Genomic DNA, 19113 nt, shown 5'->3' with positions numbered 1-19113 from the left:
TATTAAAAAAAAAGTACATTAATAATAAAAAGCAAGTGGCTCTAAATTCACATAATAAAACATAATGATTAATTTAATACCTATATATGTTTTAGAAATGACATTTAATAAGTTTGTTTAAAATAAGTTTGAATATTAGAGTCAAGCTGGAGACTGTCTGTTTCTTGATAACTACTCCAGTGGCGAATGATAATGCTAATTTGGGGCGGTTTGCGTTACGTCACACGTTTCACTACTGAATTAAGGCTGAAGGCCGCAAGGGTTGTACTCACAGCTGTTTTAGTAGAAAACTACACGTGAGTGACCCGGGCACTCCTACGTCGCACTCTATTAATTAGGGGCTTTTGTTTGTTTTTGATTACTTTATTATTGTGTGGGGAATTTTGTAGGCACGGGGAGTGCGTTGCATGCGTAATTAAAATGGTTCGCTATTCTCTACCTTGGGCTGCGGTCAACTCACTTGACTCAGGTGGGCCATGGCTAGGGGTGCTTTCCGTTAGCGGAGCCGAGTACTGGCGGGTGCAGGTCGGGCTTTGGGGTGGCCTTCGGCCGTACGATGTCAATGTATATCTATTTAACTGAAACTCTATGACTAAAACGAACGTTTGAGACTAACAATTGCATGAACCCCTCTAGGAGCAATTGACATTTAAACGGTAAATTGCTAATTTGACACCGTGTTTATTAATGTAAAATGTTATTCCTATATGTATTTAATTCAAATTTAATGTGAGATTTTGTGTTCCGCGCTATTGTTGCGCGCGGAATTGATGTGTTTTATTTAAAGTGATGTAACTATCATTAGTTCTCGGCCAATCAGGAGCCGTAGTTTAAAATGTGGCCCGCATTGTTAGATTACTTAAATTAAGAAGGTTTTTAAGAAGAATGTGATGACCTATTAAGGGATGGACACATATAAGACATCGTCGGAAATTTATCCTGAAAATAGCTAATTAGAAATAGGTATACACACCAAAGAATGAAATAAATGGTTTGTTTAAGTGTCAGTGAATATTAACAGGGATTTATCCAAAAGGATAGAGATTCTAGGAGTGTATAAATACGTGAGTAAGAAATGACTGTGTGTGTTACTCCATTTCGTTAGTACGAGACACGTGTCACATCCATACTTAGTTATTTTGCGGCCAAATTTCAAGAAAGACATAGATAAATTGAAACAATGTAATATTAACTACGTGAATCTAATTTGACACACTATTTTAACACATAACTGTAATTACCCAGTGGTCTAGTGGTCTGGGAGAGAGAGCATCAGAGCTCTACTGACTTGAGTTATTTTGATCTAGCCGAGGTAAAAACTTATGTAAATCATAATTATATACTGAATCTGTTTATGAGATTTTCTAACCCGAACAAAAGAGACACTTGATTATTTAGTAAATGTGCGCATCGTCACTCCAGACATTTTCCAATATATAGATATGTGTTCTGTAGTGCCAACAATAGTTTAGGATTTTGGAAGCAATAAATATTTTTACTTTTTGATATAAACCTGAGATACTTTGAATTTCATTAATAAATAATTAAAATTACCATTGTGTTTTTATGATATTGTAATCTACTTATCACCAACTGTATCCCTATATATAAATGTATGTGTATACCTATGTGTCAATACAAGTAAATAGCTAGCAGCACATAATAAATTGACTTACCTAAAAGTGGAGCTTTAATTAAAATAGCTCTACAGTTGTTAATAAGGAAGCTCTGAGAGTATCTAATGCCTGCAATATTGTAAAGAGCAATTCTTTTGGTTTGTTTGGCTTTACTTTCGGTAATAGGTATATGCTCAGAGTCCTTCCAATATATTTGTATTTCATACGTTTGTATAGCGTGTTTTATTAATGTTAGCTATTTCCCGGTAGTTAAAAATGAAAAAAAAAAAGATTATTTAAAGATTGTGAAAGAAGATTTTATGTAAAGAGAAAGTAGTGTTTACTATTATGAACAAAATTTCCGTTTCCCCGCCATTTTCCTTTGAGCTATGAATATTATTTATTAATATCTTTGATGTTCAATTTTAATATATTCTGTGTCTTTTTATGGTTATTTTAAAAGGCCGTTAAAGTGTTATTTAAAAAAAACGCATTAGTCAATGTTTAAAACATCTCATTTTGACAGTTTAATGAAAATCGTAAGCTTAACTTAGACCGTGAAAAAAATAATTTGTGTAATTTTTTTCTATGGCACAGCACCGTCACTACAATTTGACAATTTTATTTCCTGCTAAAATGTCTTATTTTAACAGCCACTCTCTTCATTTGTTTACTTCATTTGTCACATGGCGCTGTATTTGCTCTGATAGTGAACTTGGTGTTAGGTTTATCTATGGTTGTGTGTTTTATTTTTTATTATATGTTTTTGACAGATTTTTTAGTTGACGTTTGATTACTTATATGGCTAAGTGGAATAGAAGATAATTAAATTGAATAAACAAGGAGTAGGTATTATTAGTTGCTGTTTTAAATAAATGAGATTGAATTTACACCGATAATATTGTTTTCTTGTGGTTCATTTTTGCCAATTACGTGTGCGTGTTTAGTATTAAATGATCGTATGAAGGCAATGGAAATAGTTTTGTATTAGGTAGTTTTTTTTTTTTTTTTGCGTGTACTGGAGCGCATATTACGTTGATCTTGTTAATGCACTACACAGTTTAGTAATGAGGGATATTCCACATCCTTCAAATCCATACTCTTACTCCTAAACAATTACAGAGGCACTATTTTTTTTTTTGTCTTTGCTGTGACCCATAAACATGAATTAATGACAAATATGAATGTTTTCCTAGCTGGGAGGGATAAATATTGTAATTTCCTGGAGTAGGAGCTCATAAAAAGTTCATTGTTACGTATCACTTTTTATGTCCATGATCTTTTTATATAACTTACCACAAGTTTAATTATACATGATTATGGTATTAGAATCAAGAAATAAACTTGGATATGTGTTACAGAATTTTTACTGAATGGTTTGTTAGGTTAGGTGCATTAAATCTACTTTGAAATTCTTTGAACAGTGGGTTAGATTAGCTACATTAACGATATTAAGGAATTATTGGACATCGCAGCTTTTTAGAACAGAAAGAAACTGACCCGCTTCAATATAAATAAACTTGAAATGGAGCTCACCTTATATTTGTTGTACTTGGTTGTGAAAAAAATGTGCATTTATTGTTATTTATCTCCGGCTCCCATCACATTTTCGAGATAAAACATAGGCTACACCAGTTTTGAAGTCTAATCATAAGCTTTTAAACAATTCATCATAATCGGTTTTTGCGCAGTGCTCAAACACACTTCTGTTTACAGTTTTATAATAGTATAAATAGATAATATAGAGATTCAATGAAAATAAAAATTATATAATGATACCTAATTTATACAAATTAACCGTGGTTTTTGCAAAAAAAAAAAATAATCATTTGAGTTCTTATTGTGTTAATATGTACGATAATTGCTCAGAAATGCCCTCTGAACTGCACAATTAGTGAAGGTCATCAGCCTGGCCTCCATGCAGTGGAGACACACTCGGGTTCTTTCGGGCGGGTCTCGGCTGTGAACATTAGTCGCCAGGTCCCGTTGCTGCTGTGCTGCCGGTTTTGTTATACTGCAAGTTTATCCTTACTGTCAGTTGTTACGTTTCTACCAGGTTACAGTTCACATGATCACAGTTGGCATTACTGCGTGGCCGTGCCGAAGACTGAAGACCCTCGCCTAACTGCAGTCGGTCTGCCGGTTGCAGGCGTGCGCCGTGCCAATGGAGCGAGGTCTGGGCACGGTGCCGCTGAAGCTGGGACTGCGCCTCAGGATGGAGTCCCTGGTGCCGGACCTGAGCAGCGCCCTGGAGGAGTCGTCTCGCACCCCTGCGTCGCGGCGTCGCTGGGGCCTGAGGCGACGCGCCCGCTCCACTGGCAACCTCGGTGCGTGCCTGTCCCGGCGTTGCCCCGGCTACTTTCCCAGCGTTGCCCCGGCTACTTTCCCAGCGTTGCCCCGGCTACTTTTGTGCCTGTGTACTAAAGCACTATTGGCGAAAGTAGGTTATAAATGGGTTAGCCATGCGGAGCTTTCAACCTCAATGAGTTCTCGCAAGCAAGGAGCTGTTGTTACAAAATTTGTAATTAATCTTCCCAAACATTTGTTTAAAAAATTTATGTTTAGTAGATTTGTTAATTATAGTATGACACCATGCTCTCTCTTCCCACGTGGAAAGGGTTGATTTCTCTAAAAAAAAAATCCCTCTCCCCTCCTCATCCACCTTCACCCTCTCCTCCCCTGGATGTGCTCTCGGTCGTGGGTTCGACCCCAGACACGACCCAGAGCCAACTGAGGTCTTTGTTAATAACTGTGCTGCGTAGATCCCTGCGAAAAAAAATATCCTGTCAAGTTTCAAAAATAATGTTGACGTGAGTAAAGCATTCGTATAGTTCAAGCTGGAAATGTTTGTGTCAATTTAATATGACATGAAGATAAAATTTTTTGCATAAAACATTTAAACGTGATTTGTTATTCAAGAACGTAACATAAATAGATAAAGTTTGGAAATTGAAGGAAGGGTGTGTACAGTAATATTTTCTCCGAGAAAAAATTAAGGTTTTTTAATTACAAAAAATTTGCATTAATTTTTATTTTTTATTTTTTATTGGAAAATAATGTTATGAACAACTTTATTCAGTGCTATCAGCAGTAGTGCATGTGGTGTAATAAAATAATTGATAGTGGTCCTGTGGTAATAGTGCAAGTCATGATTGTGAATTTGAACTCATGGCGACTAATAAATATCATTGTTTTTTTCCTAAACCTGGACAAGTAACATGTCTGTTGGCTGTCCTGTAGTCAAATTTTTTTTTTAAAGTTTAACTTCTGTAAACTCATTATGAAAAATTTGAAAGTGAATTTTTACGATGTGCACGCACCAGGAAACTAAATTTTCACAGGATGGTAAAAAGGCCACATAAAAATAAAAATTATATATGTACTTTTAAATCTTATACTTTAATGATATTGAATACTGGTCCATACCTAAAAACATTTCCAAATATTTTGTGAATGTTAGTGATAGAAATTATTTTTTATAAACTTTTGCAAGTTTATTTATATAGGTAAGTGAAGTTATTTTCCCGTTTGTATAATTCCTTATCATTATAAATCAGGTAAATATGTAGTTGAGCGTTATTTGCGGAAAAAAATGTAAAAAATCCGAAAATACCTTTATTAGACGCTCTTCAACTTCCTCTTTTCATTAAAAGCGGCGGAGGTAAAAATTCCAAATACTTTAGGAGATATCAAATTTTTAAATTTCATCATATGTAGTTGAGCGGTATTTGCGAAAAAAAATGTTAAAAGTCCGAAAATACCTTTATTAGATGCTCTTCAACTTCCTCTTTTCATTAAAAGCGGCGGAGATAAGAAATTCCAAATACTTTAAGAGATATCGCCGTTCTTATTTTGCATACAAGACCTATGTTTATCATTCGACCGTCGCCATTTTTTTATTTTGCTGTGTGTTTGTGAATGCCTAATTAATGAAAATGATCGATTAGGTCAGGTCAGTTACATTATAAATACTTTGAAACTAAGCGTACATTAGAAATAATATGAAATTATTTCAATGGTTCTTTAGTTTTAAAGTATTTATAATGTAACTGACCTGACCTAACAAACCGGGACTAAGGATGAACAGAAACAACTCACGTAAAATTTTTTTGTTACTTATTACTTGCGCAACAATAAAAAAATAAGACTTTAAAATTCGAAACGTTAAAAACTCGCCTAAGTTGGAGGCGGTAATTAAATACCGTTTTAAACAATAAATGAAGTAAATAATCACGTATTGGTTAATTTGAATTCTGGCATATCACGAACAATCATGTGACATCATTATCCAATAAAAAAATTAATGCTCGTAAACAAGAAACAATTGTGAAAGCCACATGAACGCACTGCTATAATTGTGATGAAATTAAAAAATTCGATATCTCCTAAAGTATTTGGAATTTCTTATCGCCGCCGCTTTTAATGAAAAGAGGAAGTTGAAGAGCATCTAATAAAGGTATTTTCGGATTTTTAACATTTTTTTTCGCAAATACCGTCCAACTACATATTTACCATAAATCATTCCATTATTATTTAATTAATAATTATAGAATAAGCATTCACCAGTTTTATTGATTTCATTATTAATTAAAATTTATTGTGATTATTTTAATTTGATTGAATTTATACTTTGCTAACGGTATTCACATCACTCCAGTCCTTTTAATGTTGACTGTGGCAGGTGTGACGTGGTTGTAAGGTGTGGAGGTGTGGTGTAGTGACGGGTAGTGACGCGTAGTGACGGGGTGTGTTCCCAGTGCTGGCGTGCCACCGCACGCAGAGCGACGACTCCAGCAGCAGCTTCGGGGAGCGCCTCACGTCCAAGGACCGCGGGGCCTCCAGCCTGCACCAGGTAGCTCCGACAGGGGCGTCCGCGGCCCGCAAACCCCGACGACAATCGCTCGTGGAAGTCGCCCGGAAATAGTAATTTGAGGAGACAATGCTACACACCCCAATCTGCCGTCACCCAGACTCGAAAGAAAGCATTTATTTTTTCGGGCGGCGTTTCAGTCAAATTCATAAAATGAAATGGCCTATGCAATGTTGTGTTTGAAAATGGGGATGTTGCCAATCAAATCCTTAAATCCCGTTAGTATTCGAAGGATTCAATATTAGAGGGAAAAGATTGGTGACGTAACTTCTGCCAAGGCACCAACATGTTACTTTACAATCAGTGGTTCTTGAAACATCAGCCAGAAGTCAGTGGGTTCAAGAAACCAGGATGGTATTTATTTATTTATTTATTAATATTGTAACATGCCCACCAACAGCCGAGGGCTTAAGCTGTGGGCACGACACATATGTACAAGGACAACATATAAACAATACAAACAAAATACAAACAAACAAGTAAAGTTAAAATAAGTATAACTATTAAAAATAAACTTCAAAATATAAAATGCATAAAAAGAAATACAAAACATAGACATTACAGTATAATGAAATTACTTATTGCAGGCTTATGTAAAAATTAATTAAAAAAAAAAAAAAACTTATATACCTAGCTACACTTTCACAGGTTAAGATGATCAGTTTTATTGAAATTAGAAATGAGTCGAAAAATTATATCATTCTTTTAACCCTTTCCTGCCTAGAAATGTAAAAAAATGGAAATTTGTAATTTTATTTCATTTTTAAATTTAAGTAGGCATAAAAGGAGACCATAATTTTTTCCAAATTTTTTAATTTATATTTAATATATTTTTTAATGATGGCACTTTTAAGTCCTGATAGAGTGATAGGCATTTATCATATGTCCAGCTCAACGAACAAAAAAAAGGGCGCTCCAGACTGGTGCAGCGCTGCCGTATTAGTGCTGCAACCTCTCGGCTGTCAATCGAACTTCTTCGACAACTGGCAGAGCGGAGCTATACAGGGACCCAGAGGTCCCGACAGGCAGCATGTGGTTTCAAACATGCACACACTATTTCTATGGGGCTTCAAACATTGTGGGACTCACAAGTTCCGCCAGGCAGGAAAGGGTTAAATTGCAACGAGTGAACTCTAATCGTTGCTGTAGGAGTACGAAGCTCCCGCGGGGGCCAGGAGGCGTGAGCGGGGGCGCGGTGGTTGCAGAGCGACTCGGACGACCTGGGGGCCTCGGGCGGGGTGTGCCGCCGGCTGGCCCAGTTCAGCCTGACCTCGCGCCGCGTCGCGCTCCTGCACGGCACCATGGAGTCCGACTCCTTCAACGAGAACTTCTCCCCCGTCCACCCCAGCACCCGGCGGTACAGGTATAGCCGCGCCGTTCCTCCCTCGCCGTCAGTTGCACGTCTCGTCCTGGACGCTCGCAATCGGCGGGGAAACTTTCACGAAATGTAGTTTTTAAGTTTACGTTTGTCAGTCGCTCGTTTGCAAGCACGGGAGGACCCCCTCAGTGAGGGGCTGCTTGATTCCTGAGGGGGGGCAGGATGTTTCCCCTGCCCATCAGTAGCGGATCCAGAGAGGCTAAGGGGCTCAAGCCCCCTCCAAAAGCATCTGGGTCCACTATTGTTTCAGTGTTTGCGCTGATAAAGCCTAGCCTCAGCTGGGTCAAGCCCCTCCCGAACCAAAACCCTGGATCCTTCACTGCTGCCCCCCAACTGGATCCGTGCACTGTACCAGTAGTAATGGCGACGAGATGAACAGCACGCTGTGGTGGGAGGCCCGGCCTCAAGGACTGTGACCTGTCCGGCAGGAAGCGGCGGTTCAAGCGCATGGCGGTGGACTCCGGGGAGGGCAGCAAGCCCTGCACCTCGCAGGCGCCGCCCCCGCCCCCGCTCGCCCCCCTCGGCGCCACCAAGAAGAAGCGCATCATGAAGCACGCCACCGCCTCCCCCTGCGATGCCAGGCAAGTGTCTCCTGAGTGGCCGGGAACACCTTCAGTTTCCCCCCTTGTCGCAATCCAACCTGGATCGCCAAGTGATGCGACTGATCTACGACCCCGGCCCACTGCTGACGTAATGCACACGTATTTTAGTTTACATGAAAGTAAAAAATCTGTGAAGTCGTAACTGGTCCCGAGTCCACATTGGTGCTAAATTTGCCCTTTGATGGAAGGATAAACAGTCCGATAGGAAGCATCAAAAATTAAAGTCTGTTCAGGATTCTGTAATAATCTCTATATTATAATGAACAGCATCTATTCACGTATCTGTTGTTATTTTTTTCGTAATTAGTCTTTAAAATTATTTTTTTTTAAGAGGAATGTATTTAAAATTAGCGATTAATAAAGGAAGTAATGTGCAGAATATTTGACTTTTTCTGATGTGCTCATCTTAATTGTAATAGTAAGGATAATGAGAATGACTAATGCCCAACCGAAGGGTCCCACTGAAACGCGTAGCCGTAACATCAAAATGTAATTTAATACACCATATAGCACTGAAGTGCAGGTTATATCATTGAATTAAGCAGCATTGAACCAAAACTATTCAAATCACACAACAAAAAGTCATCTTTTAAGTTTGAAATTCAAGTAATTCAGTTTTTCCGTACGAAAATTGTACCAAAGTGCATAGATCTGAAAAATTAATTTAATTTTTTTTTATTGTGCATCTCTTATTAACTTTTAAACCACAAATACTCATTTATTTGTATTGTTCTGAATATCTGTTTTAGACCAATTTATTACAAATTATTTTACCATAAAAGTTCAGCGTACAAATGGAGTTAAGTATTACAAAAAGTACTTATGAGCAGTAAAGTGAAAACAATTTCACCTGTAATCTTCTGTTTGTGAAAGAAATTGGGCTAAAAAATAAAACCACAAAATCTGGTGTCTGTCCGTTGTGTTTTACATGCTGACTGTAAGTGATCTGTTGCGTCTGACGAGGGCAGACCGGGAGAGATCAGCGCTCCGGTGCGAGCCCGCCCCTAGAGGCACTCGGCCCGGGGTCTGGTCCGAGCGCAAGCGGCTGGCTGTTGCAGGCTGGGCAGCCTCCTGTGCGGGAAGCGCAAGCGCAGCGTGCGTGAGACCAAGATGCACTGCGACGGCGCGGCGGCCGCGACACGGCCCAAGACCTCGCGCGTCTTCACCGCCCACAAGTTGGGGGCCGGCGACACCCACATGGAGACCACGGGCCATTGGTCAGTGTGCCCCCCCCCCCCCCCCTCCTGCGTTCTCGCGTGAGGGCGGCTGCCATGAGCCACGAGCTGTTCAAAAAATTATAATGTTTAATCGCATTAATTAATATTCATCATGGATCTTTGAAATATCAGGCTGCAGACAGCAGAATTGCATGGCTGGGGAATTAAACACCGCAACTATCTTTGGTCTCTTGTTGGAGTCATCAATCATTCGTCACCTATTGAAACTGTTATGTCGCCTGCAGTCCTCTAATTTATAAACTAATATCAGGATGAAAAAAAGTTTGTTATAGTTTATAATATGTATGTACCGGTGAAAGAACAACTTTGATCGGCAGCTGGAGGAGTTCTCGTATGATCTTCCGTACTTTTGCACATTTCAACCCATCGTCACGTTCATTTCAGAAATGCAGGTCGAACAAGAGAACAGTAAATTCAGTTTTGCCACGTGTCAAACATTTTAACTCCAGGTCTCTTTTTTCTTTTTTTTTTTTTTTTTTTTTTTACATTAACATGGTTGCTACAGGACTAGAAAACTGGGAAATGTCAGGGAAATTTAAATGGTCAGGGAATTCAGGGAAATGTCAGGGAAAATTCTACGAATTCTGGAAATTTTACAGTTGCGTATAATTCAAACAAAGCTTTGTTTTGATGCGCTCGTACCGCTACAGAACGACTCCGCTAAAAGGCTGCTGCTTAAGGCACACGGCAACTGCAACTTTTTTTTACTTGGTCTACGATTGTCCGTTGCAATAGGCTGTTACAACCACCCACCATAACTTCTATCCAATCCAAGCACTCGTTTGTTCACTAGCGAATCCAGGCCTTCATTTGTTCGTGTTTTGCTCCTTTTTAATTTGCCCTTCAGACTTTGTGTTTTGTTCCGTTCCATGCAATGAACTACAAAACGGGCATGGCGTCGTTTATCTTTTGAAGGCTATTTTCACGTGGAATAAGGTGAGTACAAAGCTTATTACGTGAATTCAAAGGCGTTGTTTCAGGTGAAGTTAGTTTTTGATGCGATCATAAGAAAATAAAGTGCATTTTGATAAAGAGGCAATACCAATTCTCATTTTGAAAACTATCAAGCTGATACGAAAACAGGTGGCTTTTGTGTGCGGTTATGTTTTTGCATTTTTTCTCCCTATTTTTTTAAATTACTTTTTTTTTCAACCGTTATAATTTGTGAGTTCTTTTGTGTGACACATAATGTATAAAAAAATATGCATAACTGAACATGTTTTTCCCCAGAATCGTTAGTTAACATTGTAAGTAGGCTATTGCATGTAGTAATGCTGCTATTGTAATTCTCTAAGTAGGCCCGTTATATTGCTAGGTGTGAATTTGTAATAGTTTTTGTATTTGTGTAGTTATATTTTTTTAAGAATTCATATGCAATAATGTTTTAACCTAACCTGAAAATATTAATAGGTACTTTTTTTTTAGCTTAGAGATGTCGAAGAAAACTACTTTTAAGGAGAATTGGCTCAAGGAGCCACAGTTTCAGCTTATCAAACCCTCTGCTAAAAATATAAATCTGCGTACTGCACTTTGTGCTACAAAAGTATTCAACTCAGCAATATGGGCCGAAGAGCTCTCACCAGCCATGTCGAAGGAAAAAAACACATTTGCAATTCTGACGTCTAAATAACACAATAAAAAAAACCTTATTTTACCTCATGTTGAAATTTTTATACTACATTTAATCATATGCACGTTAATATTTATGGTATGTACTTCAAAAGAAAGTCAGGGAATTTTTCTCTTAAATTTCTGGAAAACAGGGAAAAGTCAGAGAATTCTAAGATTCTATTTCTGTAGCAACCATGTTTAACATTGTTCATACGAGGATCTGTCCGGTGAGGCCTTTCGTTTACCTTTTTTTTACAAAATTGCAAAAAATGTGAAACTTCCTAAACCCGATTTCAGTAACAAATTTGAGCAAACATAATGTCAAAAAAATTGAATCTTCAAATAATGTGATTATGCTATCTGAGCATTATTCAACATACAAAAAACACATTCCATGAGGTTATAGATTGATATTGCTGTAGCTTACATGCTTTAAACAATGTCTTGGGGTCAATGTTTAAGGTTTGTTCAATTAAAAGCTGAGTAGTGTGATGGTACTGTACTTAATGGCAGTTGTTTGTCGTTGGAACTCTGCTTGATAGTGGAATGTAAATATTGTCAGGAACGTAATGTAAATTTGAAAATAATATTGCAGCTACCATCTAAATTATCTGTGAATGTCACTCTTTTTACATGAGTTTGTTTTTATCTTTTAATACCTGCAAAAACAGGTTGAATCTGTAGAAATCAGCAGGCTTGATGTAGTGTGTAGATGTGGTGATGAACCACTGCCCCATCTCCCAGAAACCGGAAAACTCTATAGTCGAGGCACAGAGTATTAGTTGAAGGCAAAAGAGAGGTAAAGTTCCCTGTTACGTTCATATGTATTTAAAGGAACACAATTGTCAGGTTATCTTAACGTTACAATTTCAATAACAAGGTTGCAAAAGAAATTGAATGGGTGCACGAACAAATTAGAAATACCACAAAGCAGGCTTTAAACGCGAACAATACCGCCACGACTGGCAAAATAAGAAATACAACACAATGACTGTAAAGCAAACTCATATAAAGTCTGGTTACAATTATTTAGAATGTTGAAAACCAAACTGACCCAGCTATAGTAAAAAAAGGGAAAGAACTGACAGGTTTTTCGCCTAGGGCGCCAATTTACCTTGCACCAGCCCTGATAGCTGGTGATCACTGTAGCTCGAAGCGAGGCAGTCACCAGTGGCGTACAAGTGGATCCAGCAGTAAGGTTAGGCTCCTTTCACACGAGGCGACTGATCGCGGCGACTGAGCGTGGCGATCAGTTGCCTTTGCTGGCGACTGTGCCGTTAGCGCAGGCAACTGGTTGCGGCGATCGCCGAGTCAAATAGATTTCAGTTCGTCATGGCGTCCAGGGTGGAAGAGGTTCTGCTGCTCCTCTTGCTTCTCAAGAAGAGAAAGCGCAGATCAAGAAGAAGCATGCATGTGCAGCCTATATTAAGGTCGAGAATAGAGCGGGGACTTTTTTTACAGTTTATTTGACGAGCTGTTGTCATATGGAAAGAAATTTTTTAATTACTTTCGTATGTCAAGAAATTCGTTTGACGAATTACTGTACTACATAGAATCCGATGTGCAAGGAATTGATACAGTTATGAGAAAAAGTATTCCTGCTAAAGAAAAACTTGCTCTTACTTTAAGGTAAGTAATATGTGTAATCAAAGCAATATGTTTAATACATGGCATACACATATCAGTAGATTATTACTCATATTTTTATTTAAGGTGATTAAAAATAATAAAAAAATAACTTTTAATGCTTCTGTAATGTGTTTATTATTAATTTGCAAGGGGCTACCAACCACATGAAACATTGTTCTCGTGATAAAGAAATAAGTTTTTAGTTTGTAGCAGTCACTAAATGTTCTGAATAAAGCACACGGCATAAGACAATGTATAGCAAGTTACAGTATGCTTAAGGTTGTTTACTTGTGACTACAGTGAATAAAATTACCATAAAGGAAATGTTACAGTTGTGGAAAACAAATAGAAATTGAGGCCACGCCACGAAAATGGGAAAGAGAGTAACTATTCAAAGCATATCACATCACTATACTGGCTGCCCACTGATTCTGTTGGTTAACGTAATACACGTGATGTTGTAGATGCAGGAGATGAAACATTGTAAACATAATCCCTCTGCGGTGCACAATTTATCACTGATGAATTACTTGGCAGACCGACTGGAGAACATGATGGACCATGATTGATTTGTGGAACAGATTGAAATTGGATGCCTACAGTACTGGTATTATTATACTGAAATTGTTGTGGCATCTGTCGCACTTGTTGAGCATTTGCAATAGCCAAAATTAAGTCAGATTTAAGTTTGAGCTTTCTGTCATCGGGAACTTTACGCATTTCCGAAACAAGAGATAGTAAAAACAAGCGATCCTCATCTTTTTCATCCGAAGCTGTACTTTCCATACATAATTTTTTTTTAGTACACTAATAAGCTCATCATTTTCTTTGATCTGTCTCTTCCGTGATGTTTTTTTGGATATTTACTGGGGTTTCTTCTTGTGTTGAAATATCATCGTCTACTTCTGTTTCAACACTAAGATCTTCGCCAGAGACATAGACCATACTACTTGTTGTTTTCTTCGTCACAGTTTCTAAGAAACGCAATGTTTCAAAATATACATACTGCTTTCGGCCACTAGCCCCAGAACCACGATTTTCTGTCTTCTTTTTCAGAAGTTCTCTAGCATAGCATGTCCAGATATTTTTCCACTTCTTCTGTATAGCAGCAGCTGTAACATACCGTTTACAAATTTGTTAGGACACATTCCTATTAGATTGTGTAGATTTTCAATTTATTATATTTTGTTACAGGTACTTGGGTGCAGGTTCAACAATGACAGACCTTCACTTCCAATATAGGCTAGGAATCTCTACAATTTCTACCATCGTCCGTCAAGTTTGCAAGGCAATCTGGATTCGACTGAAGCCGATATGTTTCCGTGAACTGACAGAAGAACTATGGTTGCAAACAGCAGCACAATTTTACGAAAGGACGAATTTTCCACATTGTATGGCAGCACTGGATGGGAAACACGTTCGCATAATCAAACCTGCTCATAGTGGTTCTTTATATTACAATTACAAAAACTACTTCTCAATACTCCTCCTTGCTTTGTGTGATGCATCGTATAAGTTATTATTTATAGACGTAGGTGCATACGGAAAATCATCAGACTCCACAGTGTTTAAAGAAAGCGTATTTTTCAAGAAACTTAAGAACCAACAGCTCAACATACCGGTGCCACAAGAATCATATGCAGGATTTGATGGACCTATGCCCTTTGTCTTTGTTGCTGATGAAGGTTTTGGACTTTCTAATAATATTTTACGGCCTTATTCAGGTAAATTTTTAAGTGTAAAAAAACGTATATACAACTACAGACTCTCCCGAGCGCGCAGATATATCGAATGCACGTTTATCATTCTCGTATACAAGTGGCGTATTTTTCATAGGCCATTAAATGTTGACTTAACCCTAGCAGAAGACATAGTAAGCGTGTGCTGTTTACTACACAACTTTGTAAAAGAAAGGGACGGGATTCGCTTTGAGGATACTTTAACAGTTGAAGGACTCCTTGATATGGAACCCGCTGGACGACCAACACCAAGACTTGCAAGCAATGTTAGAGACATGTTTGCCAAGTACTTCATAAGTGCAGAAGGTTCCGTCCCTTGGCAAATGGAACGTATTTAAGAACCATTTCAGAAAACGTTCGTCCTGAAATATAATTTATTATTGTTGAAAAATATTTACTGTCGGTAGAGAAATAGTTCCGTATCACAACAACATTGCAAGTCTACAACGCTAGCACAAATTTCTCGAATATTAAAAGAACCATTAAACGCAAAACAAAATTTAAAACTATTGTAAACTATTTTCAAGAGGCTTTTATAAGTGTGGACAAGTGTTTTGTCAAGAACAAAAAAAATATTTTCAGCCGCTACTTTATTACGGACGTACTTTCAGTGTAGTCACTGCCTCATACATTTACAAAGCGTATTACGTATCACTATATCTATAAACCATTACCGTAATGAAACTAGTATAAAGTTTTATCTTACCTATTTCATTTTTCTCTGGAGATGGTTTTTCATCGAAATCACCGAAGAATTTCGTTATTACTTTGTGCCATGCATTTCCTTTTTCAAGTTTATTTCCGTATTCTTCAAGTGTACTGTTCCAAATAGCCTCGTTGTTCTGTACTTCATAAATGAGGTCTTCAGTGTTTACTCTTTCTTCTATTAATATAGTAATAGAACGGTTCATATCAACACGATGTGCCATGGTTCGGTCACTTCACAACTATGGGAACGGCAGACGCCACTCGCCAGTCGCGCCGACCAGTCGCCTCGTGTGAAAACGTGTATCTGATTACATGTTTCATATCCAGTTGCGGCAACTGTAGTTGCGGCGATCAGTTGCGATAGTGAGCAACTGCAAGCGACTGTCGCCTGCTCGAGCGACTGCAGTCGCCTCGTGTGAAAGTTATCATACAAAACAATGCTCCACTAAAAGTTGCGGGGATCAGTCGCCGCGATCAGTCGCCTCGTGTGAAAGGAGCCTTACTGTTGGAAACAGATCTCTTGAATGCCAAACGTTATTGTGATGGAGTTAACGAGCAGTTGAAGGCACAGGGAGGAGGGAAGGGAGCGGAGGGGCGGAGCAGGCGGGCGCCCGGCACCGTCCAATCCGCGTGAAGCAGCTGTGCGACATGTTGCAGCGAGCTGATGAGCAGCAGCAGCCTCAGCAGCTCGGAGAGCGACACTGGCCTGTACACCAACGACGAGGGGCAGGAGGGTGAGTGCCTCGGACCGCACCGGCTGCCGGCATTTTCAGTTACATTTCACATTCTGCATTTGGTGTTCCCGTTAAATCTGCAGTGACGTTTGAAAATCCAACCAGATGGTTAATGTAATGGTAAATATAGGAAATTGAAAAACTTAACATTGACAACTCAATTTTACTAGGTCTATTAGGAATTTTATCTTCGTTCCTGTGCAATTACCATTTCTTAAGATTTAACTTTAATGTGTATGTAATTATGTAAATAAAAATAAGGATATGTATAGATTTTGGAAACTTAGCTGGTGAAAGGAATATTTAATTTACTTATTGAATTTTTAATCACCTTGATCATTTCTTGTCTAATTTTTTTTTTTGACCTTTGTAACGTATCTTGGGATTCGAGTAGATTCAAGTTAGTCTTTGTGATTCGAATTTACGATTTGGATTCCAGAAAATTGGCATTGAGAACCCTCACTACTTATCATTATTACAAAAAAAAATTTTCAAGTGAAAGTTTTTTGCTGAGGGGCTACAATTTTAGAGCATTATGAAAATTATGATCGCATTAGGGGAATAGTTTCGAACGCAATGGTGTAGAATGAGGTAAGGAGGGCTTGTTTTCCAATGCATGGCACAATTCCTTTGTCTGTACGGTAACAATTTTATTTTGACCAGAGGACAACGCATTCACTTGCAATACAGTAGATAACAGCCTCTCACGAGTCACCGCGCCAGTCCCGCGTCCCACAGCCAGTTTTGCGTGCACGGCACACCCATTGTCCTTCGCAACGTTGCAACCGCCCACACGTGACTTAACAAAAAAAAACACACACACACACACACACACACACACACACACACTAACTAGTCGAAATTGCCACCAACAACTTAAAAGTTTAATTTGATCATACACACCATTTTCACCAAGGTTAATGGCGTGTGTACACAACACAGGGCCGTACGAGGGTGGCTTACTGAGAAGGTATCGTAAAACAGGGTGAATCGGATCAGTAGTTTGTAACCGGGGGGGAGGGGGGGGCAAGGGTATTTTGCCCCCTCCCCCATCCCCCTCTGAAACCTTTGAAGTGGGGGCAAACGGCGGGCAAAGAAAGTGCTGTGTAATCAATTTTTAGATAATAAAACTGCTTAAATAGCACCATTTCCCACCTTGAAATACAAATTTTCCCGGGTCTCCGCTTCAATAGGGGGGATCGATGATTCTTTATAAAAAAAATATATTGCCCCCCCCCCCCCTCCTCCTTTGGTAATTTCGTTGTTGTGCCCCTGTTTGTAACATTATATTTTGAAACATAACAGAGTCAGAAAAAATTGTACATTGTTCTAATAGTCCCACGTACAGTTCTCTTGTGCAGTGTCATGTTTGAAGATGCACGTGATGTGATGGTACTGACGGGCGTGTGCGTGCAGGGGACGACGAGCAGAGCGACTGGTTCGGGGGCGAGGCGGGCGCCCGCGGCTGCTGGGAGGAGGAGTCCCCGCCCGCCACGCCCATGGACGCCCGGGAGGCCACGGAGCCCGCGCTGCAGGCGCTGCTGGCCGGCGGCCTGGGGCTCATGTCGGAGGACGCCCGGCAGGCGTGCCGCACTCACCTGGTCGGTGCCGCTCCTCGCGAATCCTGTTCATACATTTCTTTCAAATATCGTCGGCTTACTTCTAAAACCTCGTGAGTCCAGATTTTCCCCAGTTTTATATTCCGTATGTGTTTAGTGTAATTTTTTTTTTTTTTTTCATTTTTTCATAGTGCGTATGCTGATAAAAACCTCCTCGTAAGTCAACTCTACTCAGTCTCTTTTCAATTCACAAATTATAAAACCTCGTATCTTTTGTCAGTCGAGACCGTTTTCCAAAAAGCTCATGAGTTCTCCTGTGAAATTGACTGAAATGGAGTTACAAGGTTTCAGAAGTAAGCGGACGATATATTTATTTAGTAGCTTGGCTTCTGGGTTGTTAGCCACGTCCACGGCGAATTAATTCACCGACGTTTCGGTCGACATTGCAGCCGCCATCATCAGGGAGCAGTTAACCTACTGAGCAGTAGGTAACTGCTCCCTGATGATGGCGACTGCAATGTCGACCAAAAAGTCGGTGAATTTATTCACCAAGGACACGGCTACAACCCAGAAGCCAAGCTACTTCAAACGATGGCCGTGAAAGCCTGCGAACATTATTATATTTATATTAGTGAATTTGTGTATCCTCATGTCTAATTTATATGCATATTAAATTATTATTACTTAATAAATAATCAAAATTAATAAATTAGAAGAAACATTCATCATGTTTATTTATTTTTATTATTAACCACAATTAAATTCAATTGTTTTACGAAATGTAATAGTTAACATTGTCCATGTGGTGCGGTGGTGTGACGGAGTGTTGTGGTCCAGAGCGGGCGGGAGATCCGAGCGGGCCGGCGCAGGATCCGCGGCGAGCGGCCGGGCTTCAGCATCCTCACCTCGGCCAATGAGAAGCTGTCGAGGTTCCTCCAGGACCCGGGCCAGTCGGAGCTCAGGTGACGCTCTAGACCGCTTGCTGCGGGTGTGCAGGACTGTGCCAATGTTCAAAATCTCTAGCTTAAAACTGGCAATTTAGTATCCATGATCAATTCAATTTAATGGTGATTGTACACGCAGTTGAAATATATAATGGACCTGATGTCATCACCCAGAGATTTAATCCAGCATGTCACTTTAGAAACAACACAGCCAATGTGACAAAAAGCAAATTTTTCAGGAGAGCTAAATTACTTTATGTGCCGTGCTCGAACTGAGTGATAGCTAGTGTTACAAAAAAGAAAATAGCTTGAAAGAACGTAGTTGGATTTTCGGCGAAACACTTGTTTCTTAAGCGAGAATTTCCACAGTAAGCTGCCAAATGGCTAAAGTTCAAACTACTACTACTTCGATATTTTTTGAGAGTTGAAAATAAACAGTGATTCAATCACAAAAAAAATGTAAAAGCATGCTGTATTTTAGTATT

The 19113-nt window shown here is 39.2% G+C and overlaps 1 protein-coding gene across 5 annotated transcripts; it reads left to right on the top strand.

Annotated features, from left to right (window-relative positions):
• The first annotated feature begins 2309 nt into the window (after positions 1-2309).
• Positions 2310-18650, top strand: LOC134540023 (uncharacterized). Of its 5 annotated transcripts, none has more exons than XM_063382457.1 (9): positions 2317-2461; positions 3766-3943; positions 6374-6468; positions 7692-7849; positions 8293-8445; positions 9525-9683; positions 16064-16125; positions 17542-17726; positions 18522-18650. In XM_063382457.1, the coding sequence occupies exons 2-9, from the start codon at positions 3781-3783 to the stop codon at positions 18648-18650; spliced, it is 1104 nt and encodes a 367-aa protein (XP_063238527.1). In that variant the 5' UTR covers positions 2317-2461; positions 3766-3780. The 5 variants fall into 5 exon arrangements, with proteins under 5 accessions (XP_063238525.1, XP_063238527.1, XP_063238526.1 ...); XM_063382456.1 differs by having other exon boundaries at positions 2318-2461; positions 16049-16125; XM_063382459.1 differs by lacking the exon at positions 16064-16125 and having other exon boundaries at positions 2319-2461; positions 18522-18641.
• Positions 18651-19113: the final 463 nt, after the last annotated feature.

The sequence above is a fragment of the Bacillus rossius genome, chromosome 16, assembly GCF_032445375.1.
Source record: "Bacillus rossius redtenbacheri isolate Brsri chromosome 16, Brsri_v3, whole genome shotgun sequence".
NCBI classification, from domain to species: Eukaryota; Metazoa; Arthropoda; class Insecta; order Phasmatodea; family Bacillidae; genus Bacillus; species Bacillus rossius.
The sequence above is the reverse complement of the archived record's forward strand: the minus strand, read 5'-3'. Positions and strand labels throughout refer to the sequence as shown.